This window comes from Saimiri boliviensis, chromosome 12 (assembly GCF_048565385.1).
Source record: "Saimiri boliviensis isolate mSaiBol1 chromosome 12, mSaiBol1.pri, whole genome shotgun sequence".
In the NCBI taxonomy this organism is placed as follows: domain Eukaryota; kingdom Metazoa; phylum Chordata; class Mammalia; order Primates; family Cebidae; genus Saimiri; species Saimiri boliviensis.
The window spans coordinates 111,902,956-111,919,994 of NC_133460.1; the positions used below are offsets into that span (position 1 = coordinate 111,902,956).

The 17,039-nt window shown below is 48.3% G+C and overlaps 1 protein-coding gene and 1 long non-coding RNA gene across 5 annotated transcripts in view; both read left to right on the forward strand.

Moving 5' to 3' along the window:
• The window catches only part of LOC141580666 (uncharacterized), a 20,109-nt gene extending 14,096 nt beyond the window's left edge, over window positions 1-6,013 (forward strand). Inside the window, exon 3 of the long non-coding RNA XR_012512966.1 lies at window positions 4,172-6,013. This is a non-coding gene — a long non-coding RNA (uncharacterized LOC141580666). The remainder of the gene's footprint in view (window positions 1-4,171) is intronic.
• A 1,046-nt stretch (window positions 6,014-7,059) lies between these two features.
• Window positions 7,060-17,039, forward strand: part of PTPRE (protein tyrosine phosphatase receptor type E) — a 178,468-nt gene continuing 168,488 nt past the window's right edge. For 2 of the 4 annotated variants that reach the window (XM_074383084.1, XM_074383085.1), the window contains exon 1: window positions 7,060-7,322. Coding sequence is in view for 1 of the 4 variants with exons in the window: in XM_074383086.1 (XP_074239187.1) it covers window positions 7,270-7,322 (53 nt within the window). In the remaining 3 variants the exon portion in view is untranslated. Of the gene's footprint in view, window positions 7,323-7,440; window positions 7,620-17,039 lie in introns of those variants that run through there. The other 2 variants (XM_074383086.1, XM_074383088.1) reach the window with 2 other exon arrangements.

Below are 17,039 nucleotides of genomic sequence, written 5' to 3' on the forward strand. Positions count from 1 at the left end.
CAATCAGTTCTTGGCGGATCAGAATCTCCAGGCAGTGAAGAATCTTTTCCAATGAAACTTGGTAATTCCACAGGGCATGGCAATGGGGACTATGTAGGCCCCTCTGCTCAGAGTAAGAGGTGGCCTGGGACTCTGTCCAGGAACAGGAACTTCATAAGGGATGGGCTAGGGCAGACTGAGTCTGGGTGTGGACAGAAAGAAGGTGATGTCAGAGCCTGTGATGAAGAGACCTCTGCAAGTTGAGAACAGTCTGGAACATGAAGCCCTCACAGACAGGAGAGCGAGACCAAAATCTGGAGTGAAGGTCACTACCGGAGGCTGGGAGTTGGCCCCGCTCAGGATTTCCCACAACTCAGTCATTTCAGTTCCACAATTGCAATTTTTGCCATATGTGACTATCACCTCTAATGTTATTTCCTTAATAATTTTCTCTAAGTTAATTGACCATGACACTATCTACATTAGCTTAGTGGTAATAAAGTCTTGAGTAGTGTATCAGTATTTTTCTAGTATACATGAAAATAAATAAGTAATTTGTATATGAAATGCGAAGTGGCCATCCTTGTACTATCTACAATCACCTCTGACGTCCTTCCACATACACCACTCCCAATAGAATCTTACTTTAGAAAACGCTAACCTTCCTGATACAAAGAAGGAAAATGACCTTCTGTGTTGCCAGAATGCACTGGGGAAACTGTTTTTTTGGTTTTGGGGTTTGTTTGTTTTTTACTACAGTTTGAGGCCACTGATTTTTTCTACATTTCATGAAGCTTACTAAACATCAGTGATTTTTTTTTTTAATTACAAATACCTTACAGCACATGAAGTTCTAGAACATATAATGGGATTTATGTTACTATTTTTAGTTATGAATTCCTGTACATTTATACTTCATCATAAAATGTTTGTGGTTTATATTGACTTTGGGATCATTTAAGTAGAAAAATTCTCCTGAGATGATCACACTTTTCCATTAAAGGCAATTTTTTAATGCATAAAAACCTTTCTTAACACTGCCATCTTTCAGGAAATGAAATATTTAAAAACTAAGTTTCGATTGTGCTTTAGTAACTGCTAAGAAATAAATATCTGTATCTCATTCTTAGGAGAGTTTTCCTCAGTGCTGTATTATGTCTCATTATCAACTTTTTCCTCAATTCCAAGAGCAAACTGAAATTGTATACCAGGTGGAAACTAGGTGATAATAAATCATCCCACCAGTGACAATGTTCTGCAGATTATTGACACTGATTCCATTGTGAGAAATAAAGAAATTATGTCATAGGTCTCACAATTTCTCAAGTTGGAGAAGAAAGATCCTTTTGCCAAAGTGTAGATATTTCTGAGAGTCCTGTGATTTCTAAGTGAGGAACACAAGCATATTTAACGCATTATGAAATCATCTGAAGCAGGCATGGAAGGTGCTAGATTATTTTATTATTTGGCCTTCCAATGAAAACAACTCTAACTTCTGGACATCAGTTTATTTTATAAATTGAATTAAATTTTTTTAATCATAGAAGAAAAGAAATAATAAATGACTTTTGCCATTGTGAGTGGAATGGTCACCTGCCCTCATCCTTATGCATTCAATAATGTGATAACTGTCCCCAAAACAGTTACACACACATACATAATGATATACTGTTCACCTGTACTCAGTGGTCAAGAATTTAAGATTCAATCATACTCTCATAAGTATGAAACGACATATAAACAAAGCCAGCATTTTGTGTTAAAAAACAACTGGGACACACAGTGGCTCATGGCTGCAATCCCAGCACTTTGGGAGGCTGAGGTGGGCAGATCATACGAGCTCAGTAGCTTGAGACTGGCCCAGGCAGCATGGGGAAATGCTGTTTATACAAAAAAATACAAAAAAAATTAGCCAGATATGATGGCTTATACCTGTATACCAGTTACTCCAGAGGCTGAGGCTGGAGAACCTCCAGTTGGAGGTGGAGGCTGCAGTGAGCTGAGATTGTGCCATGGCACTCCAGCCTGGGCAACAGACTAAAACCCTGTCTCATTGAAAAAAAAAAAAGAAAAAGAAAAGAAGAAAAGAAAAGGAAAGGAAAGAAAAGAACTGGGTATACCTAAGTGGTCCAGAAGTGCTATTTTAAATATATCCAAAGATTTAAAAGAAAACATGAAAATAATAAATAAGCATATGAGGACCTCAGCAGAGAAATAAATAATATTTTTAAAATAACCAAATAAAACATCTGTTACCCAAAAATACATATCAGAAATAAAAAAAAAAAATCACTGAATAGACTTAACAGAAGATTAAGCATTGCAGAAGAAAAGGTCAGCCAATTTTAAAACTTAGCAATAGAAATCCTCTAAACTAAAACACAGGAAAAAAGGGTTAAAAAATTTTTAAAGCCTCAGTAACCTTGTGAGGCAAAATTTAGAAATACCATGTACATCCTTTGTAGTCCAAGAATGACAGGAAGGGGAAAATATTTTTAAAGAAATAATGGCTGGAAATTTCCCAAATTTGATTAAAGCTATAAATTTATAAAACAAGAAACTCAAGTAATCCCAAGAAAACAGACACAAGAAAACCACACCAAGGGCAGGCATAGTGGTTTATGTCTGTAATCTCAGCACTTTGGGAAGCCAAGGTGGGAGGATAGCTTGAGCCCAGGAGTTCAGGACCAGTCTGGGCAATTTTGTCTCTGAAAAAATAAATAAATAAAAAATTACCTGGTCATGGTGGTGCATGCCTGTAGTCTCAGCTACTCAGGAGGCTGAGGCAGGAGGATTTATTGAGCTCAGGAGTTCAAGATTGCAGTGACCTGTGGCCACACCACTGCACTCCAGCCTAGGTTACAGAGCAAGACCACATCTCAATGAATAAATAAATAAAATTTAAAAATAAAACAACACCAAGACACATGTTAATCAAATTTCTTGAAAACAGTGATAAGAAGATTCTAAAAGCAACTAGAGGAAAAGGGTACATCACCAAAATTACTAATAATAAGCAATAAAAGATGAATCTCTAAAAGTTTGCTGCCTGAAAGAAACTAGAAATAACATACTACATAATTTCGTTTATATGAAGATACAGAGCAGGTATCACTAACTATGGTGATAGACTTCAGAATAATGGTCATCTTTGGCAAGAGTAGGGAGCTTCTATTGGGGAAGGGACATCACATAACTTTCTAGAATGATGGAAATGTTTATTACTTTGAGAGGGGTATGTGTTTCAGTAGTTCATACACTTGACATATCCCTTAAGATATGTATAATACATGTGTACTCTTCATCAGCAAAAAGCAATTCAAGAAAAAAACAGAGTTCAAATGTAGGGATCTGGGCAAGGGCCTAATTATTGCTTATTTCTGGGCAAGTATAGGAATCTTCCAGCAAAAAGGTCTTTCCTCTTGATTTCAGTAATAACTGTTAACACTTGGGCATAACTTGAGAAAAAAAAAAGAAGAGAGGTAAGAATAGTTGAGCAATGTAAAAATAGATAGCTCTGAACCTATTAGTTATTCATTCTGGTACATCCCAGAGGTCAGAATGACCATCCTGACTGTGGTTACTAAAAGTCACCTCTTGCTGGGGACAGGTCCTGAACAAAATCACAAAGGACTCTGGTGTTGTCTCAGTATATTAGTCCATTCTCATGCTGCCATTAAAAACATACCTGAGACTCGGTAATTTACAAAGGACGGAGGTTTAATGGAGTCACAGTTCCACATGGCTGGGAAGGTCTCACAATCATGGTGAAAGGCAAAGGAAGAGTAAAGGCACATCTTACATGGTGGCAGGCAAGAGAGGGTGTTCCCTTTATAAAACCATCAGATCTCACGAGATTTATTCACTATTCACTCTTATAAGAACAGTATGGGAAAAACCCACTCCCATGATTCAATCGCCTCCCATGGGGTCCCTCCCATGACACATAAGGACTACGGGAACTCCAATTCAAGATGAGATTTGGGTGGGGACACTGCCAAACCATATCACTCAGTTTTTCCTTCCTTGCCCTGCCCCATAGCCAATCAATAATCAAGACCTGTTTATTTATTTTTTTGCCTCCTAAAGTTGAATAATTTTATGAGAATGCTTCTGTATAATGTTTAAAGCAACTTCTTATTTACTTCCCACACATTGATTTTGTCTTTTTTTTTTTTTTTTGTCCTCCTAGACACTGCTCCTGGCCTCAGCATTTGAATTCTAATTGACATCTACTGGGCCCTCCAAGCATGATAGGCAGTATCTGAGTTTCTGCAGAGAAACCCAAAGGCCCAGTCCTTGAGTATAACAGAAGACAAGCAACTGCAGTTAACACCAACAATCGCAGGAACCCTGCCTCAAGCTGCGTTTTAGAGGAAAGGGGCTAAATGGCTGTGTGTAGGGAAGGCAGGGGGAGAGTGGGCAGGAGGCCAACCAGGACAGGCCTGAGGTGGGATCAGACAGCCAGTGTGCCAGGGAACTGAAGAGGAAGTTGTGGACTCAAGAAGGGCCCTGAAAGATGAGGGCGGTGAGGTGTTCAGGATGGCAAGAGGCAGGTGAGCTCCTCAAAGCCTGGGGGGAGGATAGGGAATTGATTCTGATGTCTACAGGGACCTTGAGCCTATGAGAGGCAAAACGAAGATGGTGAAGAAGGATGAAGGGAATCAACAGGGCCCTGGCACACACGCCTCTGACAACACCCTTGTGTGTGATGATGATTATGAATGTCTGCAGTCTTTAGAAAGAGTTGAGGGATATTGTTGAATCCCTAGAATAATTTTTGGGGTCCAGCAGAGAAGACATTATAAGGAAGGAATTGCCATCTGCCTCCCCATCATGTTACCAAGGCTGTTCACTTTCCAATAGCAGATGTCTGACAAAGGCAACTTGTTTCTGTCTTCTTAGCTCATAGTCTCTGCCTCCCCAGGCCTGCAGCGTTAGCAAGCAAAACTGTGCTCAGCAGAACTTTGTAATTATGGCCTTCATGTACAGAAGCCTGGCTCTGCAGGCCACAACTGCAAAAAAAATCCAAAGCCTGGTGATGTCATGGGGTACCCAGCCCCATCTCAACCATCCCTTGGAGGTGCACTCAGGAGGGAGCCGCCTGCCCTGCTGGACTCCGAGGTGACCAGGCTGCTGCTGCTGCCAGCTGGAGCCCATCCTCCTCTGCTCTGCCAGCCCAGATGCCTTCACCGAGCACCTCCTGGCTATTGAAGTTGTTTTAGGAGCTTGCGTGTGAGAACCCATGGAGACCAGCAGAGCCTGGGCTGCTGGAGCTTACAGCCCTGGGGGTAGGGGAGCAGGAAGCAGGACATGACAGACACCAAAGGAACAAATAAACCCACAAGTAATTCTAAATTGTGATGGGGGCTGTGGAAGAGAGTGGTAGAGGAGAGGGTTGCAGGACAGTCTTCCAGAGGCCACCAGTAAGAAGGAGCCGGGTGCACCGGTGATCTTCCAGAGGCCACTAGTAAGGAGCCAGGAGCCCCGGGCAAAAAGGAGCTTGGTTCTGGCACTGAGAGTAAGGAGGCTTGGTTGGATGCCAGCGGGCAGGGGTGAGAGGCTTGGGGAAGCCAGGGAAGTCAGGCGGAGCTTCGTGGGAGTTTGCGTCTTATTCTGCATGGAGGCTGTGAAGCAGGGAGTTAGCAGGACCCGGTTTACACTTTGTAAGGTGTCCTGGACAAAGTGCGAAGAACGGATCATCTGGGAGAGTGGGTCAGAAGCTGGGCAGCCACTGTAGGCTTTGGAGGGATGAAGGCAGTGAGAGGAGAGAAGGGCGAGAGGCATGGAGAAGCTGGTGGGAAGTGGAGTTGGAGATGGACTGGAGGTGGGCCGTGGAGGCAGGGACGGGGACGACCACAGAGAAACCAAGTAAGAGCAAGAGGCAGGGCTGAGACCCCCGGTGGGAGCTGGGCTTGGAGGAGAGGGCCCAGGGCCGAGCTGTTTAGAATCATTCCCATATGGACGGTGTTTAAAGCTCTGGGGCTAGACAAGGCCCCTAGGGACAGAAACGGGCAGGGCAGGGCAGGGCAGAGCAGGGCAGGGCAGGGCAGGGCAGGGCAGGGCAGGAAGGTGGAGCTCAAGTTCTCCACTGGTTTCACAGCCCTCTGCCACTGTGGAGGGGAAGTCACACTCTGGGCATGTCACCTGCGGGTGGCCTCTGCCAGGAGGTGCCCACTGCTCTGCAGCCTTTGGAGTCTGTGGCTCTGTCTGGAACAGGCCTCAAGTATGCTAAGAGTCCTCAGCTGGCAATCGGTGCAACGTGGGTAACACACCGTAACTGCCACTTTCTCCTGGTTCATTCATTCACTCACTCATTCATTCCTTCATAAGCCTAATGAGCTGGGCCCTACCACAGAATCCAGGTTTCCTCACGAGGGCCGGGGCTTGGCCCCACCGAGGGCACAGCGCAGAGATTCAGAACGAAGATGCCACCAGGGTCCTTCATGCTCCTCCCAGGAACTGCCTGTTCTCCGAAACCTCTCTAAATAGCTTGAGTGGAATTCCCTGGAAGAAGTCGGCTAGACAGCAGGCCCAGCGCCTGGCTCTGTGGCTTTTCTTTCTCTTCTTGCGTTTTTAACTTTGCCAGATGCTGCCTTAACGACAAGCGAGCCCTCTTCAACATCCCCCAAACAGGCGCCTTATCCCTCTTTCCAGAGGAGGCCACCAGGCCCAGAGACCTCACAGCTCTCCCAGCTTCCCCGAACCAGAAGCACAAAGGGTGCCCTGCGCTTCCCACACGTGCTGCAAGACCAGGGCGAGTCCCCAGCCAGGCCACTTCCTGGTGCACAGGGACAGAGCAGGGAGAGGCCGGGCCTTGCCTTTGCTCTCCGGCAGGTGTGAGTGTGCACCATACCTTGACCCTCTCTCTGTGCACCTGGGTCCGGGCGGAGTGGCTAGGCCAGGCCTCCCTGGCAGGGCACCAGCCTTGGGTAAACGGATGCCCACAGTGCCTGGGTGCTCCCAGGGCAGGGCCTCCGGGCCATCCCCGCCGTGCGGGTAGGGCCGGCGCCCTGGATGCGCTCCCCGCGCCGGGCACCAGGCGTCGCCCCCGCTCCTCGCAGCGCCCGGGCCCCCGCCCCCGCCGCGGAGCCGCAGCCGGAGCAGGAGCAGAGGCGGCGGCGAGCCCCGGCCGGCCGGACAAATTTCCTGCTCGGCTGCGGACCGCAAGGCAGCAGCCGGCGGGAGCGGCGGTAGGAACCCGCGGCCTCTGCGCGTCCCCGCGACCCTTCTTCGCGCCCGGCGGAGACAGCAGGGCGCCCCGGAGGGCGGCGGGCGGGCGCCCGGGAGATGCGGAGCCGCCGCGGCAGCGCGATCGGCGCCACAGGACCGGCCCCCCCGAGGTGAGCACGCGCGTGCGAGCAGGGACCCTGCGCCCCTGAGCCCCTTTGGGGACCGTGCGCTCCGGGCAGCCCGAGCAGGCCGGAGATGCTGCCTCGGCCACCGCCGCGGGAGGGAGGGGCCGCTCCAGGGCTCCGAGTCCCGACCCTGTCCCCGCCGCCCCCGCGGCGCTCCAGGTACCAGAGGCTGGGGACCCCGTGACCCCGGATTCCGGACCCCGGCCCGCGGCCCGTCCCTTCATCCGGAGTCTCCAGCCCAACTTGGCGACCACAGTGGCGAGGTGCTCACGCTCCGTCTCGGTAAACAGGAGCAGGGCGCGCGTGTCTGCGGGTGGCGACAGTGCGCGGGGGCAGGCGGCAGGGCGGCGTACGTGAAAGCGGGCGACACGGAGAGCGGGTGCCGGGCGCGCGTGGGGGGCTGCGCGCACGCTAGGCTGGAGGCTGGAGCCTTTGAAGAAAGTGGTTCGAGTTGTGCCAACTCGGGGAGGGGCCGGCGCGCTGCCACGGTGCTGCCCCGCAGCCGGGCGCCCGCTTCTTCCCAGGGAGGCAGGCGGAGCGGGACACAGCAGCCGCTGGGGCTCGCTCGGAGATACGGTGGGTAGACCCTGGCAGGTGGTCCAAGCCGGACTGCCACGATTTGCAGAGTCGGTGACCTCACAGGGCTCCCAGGCACAGAGGCCAGCGCGGTGCCAATTCTGAGCGCTCCCGGGACCATCTGGGGAAGGCCGAGCAACCCACAGGATGGGGAGGCAGAGCCAAGCCGGATGGAGACCGTGCTGGACCTGACCTAAATTCCTTCCAGGCATGCAAACCTTTGCAGAAAGGTTAGGCAATTATACTTGCAGAATTGTGATATTGATTTGTCTTGAGTAGTGACCATTCCATCAGAGTTTCAATCCAGGAAACTCAAAGAAAGAATATATATCTCCGTCTGTGTTTTAGAGTGAATGAGTGTATGGCTGACTTGAATGAACACCAGCAAAGAGTGATCACGTGATCCAGAAATTACTGTGTCCACGTCCAGTCAGCTCTGCGTTCGGCCCCGGGTACCCCCTGACCCAGGGCTTGTGGAGGTCCTTGTGTTCCAAAGATCCACAAAGTTCGGCCTCTGCCCACTAATGACTCTTGCCCATTTAAACTGTGTGTGTTGGGCGTGGGGGTGCCAGTGGCTGGGGCCAGCGTGTCACCACCATGGTCACTCAGCCTGCATGGCATGGGCAGAACTCTGGTGTGAGCAGCGTTGGGGGGCTGTACTTTCCAGGCATAGGCCCTTGGCATTTGAGGAGCAAAAGGTCAGAGGTGAGGTGGAACAGGCTCAAGAGGAGGGGGCTGCACTGTCAGTGAGAGGGGCTTAAGGCAGCAGCCAGCCCTTCCCACACAAGGCCCTTCCCCTGAATGTGACCGTGGGGGCTGAGGTTTTTGTTCATTGATGTTGGGGATGCCTGCGAGTCACCGCCACCCCTCCCTGCCCCAACAGACTGTTCCCATGTGGACAAGAGCTCGGAGCGAGGTTTGTCTCCGTAAAAGGCCAGGTCACTGCATGTGTCCAGATGCTTGGGACTTAATCACACAGTCCCTCATCAGTTCCAGTCAAACCAGTTGAGGGAAGCGGATGAGGGCGTTATTGTCTTCTTTGTGATGCTTCTCGGAGGCCCTGGGTGGGCACAAAGTGGGGATAGATTGGAAAGCCATACACAGAGGCCACCTCTCACTTCTGTGGGGGCCCACGCAGCCAAGAGAGACCCATTCCCTGTGTCACCACCCCAACCTCCACGGAAGCCTGGAGGAGGTCCTGAAGCACTGTGTCCTGATGGGAGTCCCCTCTTCTCCAGGGATGTGTGTGTGTGTGCAAACCATTGCCCCCTGAGAGTAGATGTGGCTGTGTGTGTAAATCATTGCCCCCGAGAGGAAAGGCTGTTGTGTGTGCAAACCATTGCCCCTGAATTCCAAGAGAAGATGCAGTCACAGTGTGGGTGATGGCAGATGCATCAGTTTCAATCGGTGGAAGTATGCTTCTCCCAGCTGTGCCTCAGTGGGTCCACTGTGCTCCATCTCTGCCACCATTAGCCTAGCCTAAGGTGCAATATTCCCTCCCTGCAGGCCAGAGGTGTGTTTCTACCCCCAGCCCTTGCTGTAGTTCTCATCCGCAGCTTCCCACTTGACATTTCTCTCCGGAATATCAAATGCCTCTTGACTCAATGTGTCAAAATCAAACTTGTGGTCTCCCCTCCCCTTCCAGTGGTTGTCTTTATCCATCCTATTACACCAGCCTCCATGTTGCTTCTGAAGTATATGCAGGACTATAGTTTCTGTGAAGAGAGGACAATGCTCTATCTCCAGTGCCCAGCCACATTCCTGCCCGTGGAGCCTTGAGGACTACTACTGTCCACAGATGAACAAGCTGGAAGTGAGACCTTCCTGAAGCACAGGTGCTGATGGAGCAAGTGTGTGTCTGTTGCGTGGATGTTGTAGGATTGCTAGGCTGCCACACGTTTGCTGTCATGAATGGGCATGGTTCAGCCAGGAGTCATGCGGCCAGTTCTTCTGGAGATGCTGGACTCACCTGCTAAAATGACTGTCGGCCTGGACCAGAGACACCCTAAGTGACCTCCCAGGGAGGAAGGCTTGGGATCAGGGAGGGAACAGGAGCGAAGCTGCCCTCCATTCCCTTGCCAGACAAGTCCTTTTCATTTATAACGTTTGAGTCACTCTTACAGAACTTCTGTTGCCAAAGCAGGAATGAATGTATCCATTAGGGTAAACACTGGCCTTCTTCATATTTGAATATCACTTGGGAAAAAACTGCAGTTCTAAGAACATCTCTGGTTTTTCTTTTGGCTTTTTTCCTACTGAACCAATGGCTTTGTCTTCCATGAAGCTCCCAAAGCTTTCCAGATCCCAAGACTCAGCCCCCTGCTGTCAGACTCCTTCTCCTTTATCTCCATTTTAGGAACTCCTACCCATACCTCAAGGCCCACCTCAAATGTCTCAGTCTCCACATAGCCTTCCTGGACCCTCTACCTGAGAGGAATCTCTCTTACTCTTGGTTCCATAGAACGTTATTCGTGCCTGTCCTAAATCACTTACTGGACTCGATTTTGATGTCCAGTTCACCTGCTCAGGTAGTTTATCTGCTCCACTAGGCAGCCAGTGCTTTAAGGGTGAAGGGTGTGTCTCTGAGAATGTGTACTTTGGGTTCAGGTATGGATTCAAATTCTTTTTTTTTTTTTTGAGACGGAGTTTCACTCTTGTTACCCAGGCTGGAGTGCAATGGCGCGATCTCGGCTCACCGCAACCTCTGCCTCCTGGGTTCAAGCAATTCTCCTGCCTCAGCCTCCTGAGTAGCTGGGATTACAGGCACGTGCCACCATGCCCAGCTAATTTTTTGTATTTTTAGTAGAGACGGGGTTTCACCATTTTGACCAGGATGGTCTCGATCTCTCGACCTCGTGATCCACCCGCCTCGGCCTCCCAAAGTGCTGGGATTACAGGCTTGAGCCACCGCGCCCGGCCTGGATTCAAATTCTAACTCTGGTGTGGCCTTGGCTAAATGACTCACAATGCAGGCCTCAATGTTCTCTTCTGTAGAATGGGAGTCATCATCTCCATTTCCCCAGGGTGCTGCTGTGAGGGAGACAAAGGATGCATACGGTCTACAGGCCATGTGGCTGGTATGCAGTAAACTGTGGTTCCCTTTCCCCTATACCATCTAATGCTGTGCATTGCACATGTAAGAATCAATGAAGTTTGAGGCTGGGTGCAGTGGCTCATACCTGTAATCCCAGCGCTTTGGGAGGCCGAAGCAGGCAGATCACTTGAGGCCAGGAATTCCAGGCCAACATGGGTAACATGGTGGAACTCTGTAGAAAAACACAAATCAATTAGATGAGTGTGGTGCTGAACACCTGTAGTCCCAGCTACTTGGGAGTCTGAGGTGGGAGAATCATCCGAGCCTGGGAGGTCAGGGCTGCAGTGAGCCATGTTCAGACCACCGCACTACAGCCTGGTTGACAGAGTAAGACCCTGTCACAGAAAAAAGAAAAAAAAAAAAAAAACAGAATCAATGAAGTTTGAATGAATATATGAACTAAGCCAAAAACCTTATGACTAGATGGATACCTTTTGTGCATCATCCAGGTTGGGAGGTCAAATCAGTATGGTGTGACATGCTAGATAACTTTATGTTTTTGCGTTGACAGTCTAAATGATTATTATGCAAATTTTTTGTGGTTAAGTATTTTAATCTCATAATGTTATCACTTACCATGAAGCCATCTATTCTTCAGCATGCACCATTGACTCCAGTGATCGATGAGGCGGAAGTCCAAGTTGCTATGCACTTGAACCTGGGCTCGTGGCCTGAATTAAACCAGGCTGGGTGTGAGGCGCTGCAAAAGCAAACGAATCCCAGGCCGGAGAAGCAGTGTGGGCTAGAATGAGGTATATGAAATCACGGTAGGGGAGCAGCTTCTAGACCAGAACTTAAATCTAGGAAGCTGTGGCCTACCCTAGAAAATCTCAGAACTTCACTTTGCTTATCCAAAGAAAGGGGCTGTCCCAGGCCATCTCTCAGCCCCTCACAGCTCCTGTGCTTCCACCCGATTTCACCCCTCCCCGCAACTGGGCAGGAAGGGCTGCTGGATCCCAGGCGGGGTACCTCCTGTTTCTTGGCTCAGCACTTAGCCACATGTCTCTCTGCTTTGTACACCAAATCTAGAGAGAGTGAGAGAGTCCTGTGGATACATGTAGCATGTTGCCAATTTTAGGTACTGGGCCTAGACATATCAAAAGTTTATTTTGGAAGATTAACTTCTCATTATTTTGTCCCTAGCATTTTTTTTTTCACCCAGAGTGCTGGATGATATTTTAGATGGTTAGGATTTTAGGTCAGCCATACCTGAGGCAATAGGGGTTGGTTGAACATTACTAATCCTTGAGCAGACACAGGTGAGCAGTTGTGGGGTCGGTTGCTGCTGGATGTGGGCGAGGAGACCTCTAGTTTAGGGATTATGAAGCCAGCCTCCTTTTCTTCCCTGGGCCCCTGCTTTTCTCCCAGTCATACCCATCGTGGTCTGCCCCGTCCAGGTGTTCTGCGTGGTGGGGTTTGATGTGGTGCACAGCCTTTAAACTGTTACAACACCCTGTTCACCATGAGAAATGTGGGCCCTCTGTCTTTCTTTCAACTATACGAATACTTCAGAGGCTTTGATTAAGCTTATGAAATAAAAATTCTTAATATTGTATTTCAGAAAAATGAATGTATCATTTCATATTGATTCCCAATGAAATAGGGGCCAGATAAAATGTTTTAAAAGGACATCTGTTTTTAAAGTATCTTTCAAATGCAATCAAGAATGTTCGGTTAATCTAGTCCATTATGTATATTGTAACAAGTAACAAAACAGGCAGAGAAATCTTTCTGCCAAAAACAAATATGAAGTCCAGCAGGGAATAAGGAAATGTTTGCAGAAAAAAGAATGATTCTTAGTTGTGTGCTAAAAACCAAACGTGTTTTGGGCAGGTGCTTTGATGTTAGTGTTTGGTGGGTGGAGAGTAAGGAACTGATAGGAAAACTTGTCTGAATCCCATGTCTGGGTGCTGGCAACACATTTGATCCAAGGGAAGGGCTAGCATGGGAACAATAGCGTTTGGCTGTGAGCTCCCCAGGCAGGTATGTGACTGTCATCAGCTCCCAGGGATGGACAGCCGGTCACAATGCCGGGAGCTCAGAGCTCACTCTGCACATGTATGTGAAGTGGAGACATGGATGGATGAATGTAGCAGAACTTAGTAGGCGCCTGTCCAGGTGGCAGGGGAGGAGGCCGAGTGGAGGCCGCTCTCCCCGCGGACGTGCTCCCCACTGTGATTTTACTCTGTCTGAATACCAGCAGCAGGTGGAAGCCATGGGGCTTTGTTTTCAAGGGAGGTGACACAACCTGGTTCTCAGGGAAAGGACTTAGGAGCAGAAGGACTGGGATCAGATGGGGACCCATGAGACTGAGGCTCTGGACAAGGCAAGGGACCTCCCCTGGTCCAGTGTGGGCCCAAATCTTTACAGTGGGGAGTGTAATGCCATGTTTGGGGATCGGTGGAGGTGATGCTCGGAGGCCTGGCCATTCACCAAAGGGCCAGTGGTCTCACACAAGGCAAGGCCCAGGGGACCGGAATCAAAGGCTGGAGATGTTGTCAGCCCTGACTTCTCCTCTACCACAGTCACTTTGTCCTCAAGGCAAGTCTCTTTAATTTCTAGTCGATAAATGCAGAAACATAATTTTTGGTTATTAATGTCCCCAAATCTGTTTGGACATTTCCAGCTGAACATTAGTCACCAGTTTTGTGCTAGGGAGAAAATTAGTTCCATTTTTCTTCTCAACTGAGATTTTTAGATGTCCTATCACGTAGGCACTTGATTACAGTGTATTGTTTTAAATGACCTTTGTACTAAGTCCTTTTACTCCAGAAAGACTTGGCCTTTTCCAGGCTGTGTCTCAGCAGTAGGGTTCTCACAGGGCTGCATTGCAGACTGCTTTGCTCTCTGCAGGTGAGGCCCCGACTCCTCAGCTAACGTACACAAGGGTGCTCTGAGGATCGGGACCCGCCCACCAAGCACAGCCCAGACAAGTGGACGCTCCTGTCCAGGCAGGTTCCAGGTGAAACTCTGGGGAGCTCCAGCCTTCCTTACTTCTCCAGTTTAAAAAGGCCGGCCTCAGAGGTGGACTCCTTCCGTGATTTGATGTCCGACCCTGGGACCGTCCTCTCTACCCTTCCCCACCTCATCCACCAGCCCTTTGTTCTGAAATCCTTGTCATGGAGCAAAGCTTTTGTTGTTGTTGCTGGAAACACTGTATACGGTTTGGCTGTGTGTCCTCTCCAAATTTCGTGTTGAAATGCGATGCCCAATGTTGGAGGCAGGGCCTGGTAGGAGGTACTGGATCGTGGAGGCAGGTCCCTCACGATTACTGGTGCCATCCCTTTAGTGACGCGTGAGTTCTTGCTCAGTTAGTTGACATGAGATCTGGTCATTTTAAAGAGTGTGGCACCCTGCCCCCCGCCCCACTCTCTCTCTTGTTCCCACTCTCACAGTGTGACATGCTGGCTCCCTCCCTCCTCTGCCTTGATTGGAAACTTCCTGAGACTCACCTGAAGCAGGTGCCAGCATTATGCTTTGTGCACAGCCTGCACACCATGAGCCAATTCAACTTCATTTCTTATGAATTACCCAGCCTCAGGTATTCCTTTATTGCAACCCAAGAGCAGACCGACACACACAGCACAGGTGGAAATACAGGCTCTGCAGACACCGGCTGCCACTTTTTCTGACACCATCATTCTTCCCAGGACAGGCTCTACTCTTAACTCTTCTAACCCCATCCACTTGTTGCAAAGCAGTACTTTCAGGAAAAGGCTGGGTTGTTACTGAGAAAACATGGGACGGATCTTTGGAGGTGGGAAGGCCTCCAGCTTTCTCTGGGGAAGACAAAGTAAATCCTCCCTATGGAATGCTCCAGCTCGTTTTCTAGATTCCAGAGACCTGCTAGTGAATTCAACTAAGAGGCTGGTTTTTCAGCACAGACTATTTTCTACAGATGTCGGTGTTTCATTCCAAGTCCCTCCTCTCTTCAGGGCACTTTCCCACTGTTCTATACGTAGGAGAGAAAGCGCTTCTTAGATGCTGCGCTTCTATCTTCCAATGTTTGTCAACCGAGGAGACCTGGAAGTTCCCTTTCAACCTGGAATGTGAGCCCTGCATGCTGCGCATGAGATAAGGACCATGGAATGATCCAGGACAATTTCAGAGAGCACAGGGGTGGCATATCTTCATGTCAGGGTGTGGAGCTAATATTCAGACCCAAGCACTCTGAATCTCTGAAGCAGAAGCTCTCGCAATTCCTGGCGAGGAAATCAGTATGAGTTAATGAAAAGCCTAAATATTGTGGATTTTTATTACATTCAAGGATTTATAGTAACTCAATCCAGGCCAACAAAATGTTGCCTTCAGGCACTTACTTTAATGATTAGAAAGCATGTAAATGCTCTTCCAAAGAGAAAAACACATTTTCGCATCGTAAATATGTAAAACTCCTGTACGAACTTAGTTGCACTAGGAAGTCTACTAATCAAAAAGGAACTTGTTTCTAGCCACATTATTTCAAATCATCCCAAAACTTACGTGTTACTAGTAAAATGTCTCCTTGTGATTAACATTTTTTTCCAGTATGGTTTTCCTCTTTCTGAAAGCGACCCTAGTTTCATAAATAGTTGGACATTTAAGTACTGGACGAAAAAAATACTCTGAAACAGTAACCTCATCCTTAACCGTGAACTGCTGTTGACTCAGCAGTCTCTTCTCCTAAGCTCTTTATTCAGTGCATCAGTAATTCAATAAATTACTTTTTGCCAAGATTGCAAACATCAGCTAAAGTTCCTTCATCTATTGGAGATGTTATCAGTCTGTCCATTTAAATTCCTTTGCGCAAAGTCCAGATTTTGGCCCAAAGTAATATAAAAATGCAAGAGCCAGGAATTTAATAATTTTGTACTATATTGTGCCAAACTAGGCCTATTCTTAGCTAGCCAACAAAATTCTTTCAAAGGATATTTTTTGGTTTTCATCAAATGTAAGTAGTGTGTAAGAGTTCTTAATATCATTTAGAAAGAACAAATGGAAGTATTAAACATTTATTGACTACCTACAGGATACAGAGGATCTATGACTTACGATGGTTTGCATATAATGTCTTAACTTTATATCAGGTTTATTGGGTACTGGGTGCATTTTAAACTTATGATATATTCTATTTACAATGGGTTCATCAGGATATGACCTCACCGTAAGCTGAGGAGCATCAGTACACACTGTGCTCAGCACTGGAGTTACAAAAAAAAAAAGGCATGATGGCTTGTGGCATCGTGGCATCGTGGGGCTATTCCAGGTCCACAGGGAGATGGAACTCACTTCCAGAGAGTGTTAAATGTGATGCTGGATGCTCTTGCAGAGGAGTAGGGGCCTGGAAGGCCTTCCCCAGGTAGAGCAGTGACAAGATCTGGCTCTGTGTCCCCACTCACATCTCATCTTGAATTGTAATCCAAATTGTAATCTCCACATGTTGGGGGAGGGGCCTCGTAGGAGGTGATTAGATCCTGAGGGCGGTTCCTCCATGCTGTTCTCACGGTACTGAGTGAGTTCTCATGAGCTCTGATGATTTTATAAGGGGCTCTTTCCCCCTTCGCTGCCCACTTCTCCTTTCTGCCGCCTTCCGAGAAGGTGCCTTGCTTCCCCTTCCACAATGATTGTAAGTTTCCTGAGGCCTCCCCAGCCATGCTGAACTCTTTCCTTTATAAACTACCCAGTCTTAGGCAGTTCTTTATAGCAGTATGAAAATGGACTAATACAACAAGGCTTGGTTTACTGGGCCATTTTCTAGGCAGCTGACAGGGCTTGAGCATTACAGACAGAGGGGCTGCCATGTCTGGCAGTGGAAAGCACTGCATCCTGTCTGGGGAAGAGCAGGTGTCTGCCTGGAGCTGGAGCCCAGGGATGGCGGGGATGGGACAAAAGAGGTGGAAACACTTGTATACCATCCAGGAGTCTGGATTCTGTCTGATGAACCAGCAGTTCTTAACCTGACTTAAATTATGACCTCCTTTGAGATTCTAAGGAGGACTATGGACTCATTCTCCAGAAAAATGCATGTGTGCATATGTGTCATTTTTACAGTT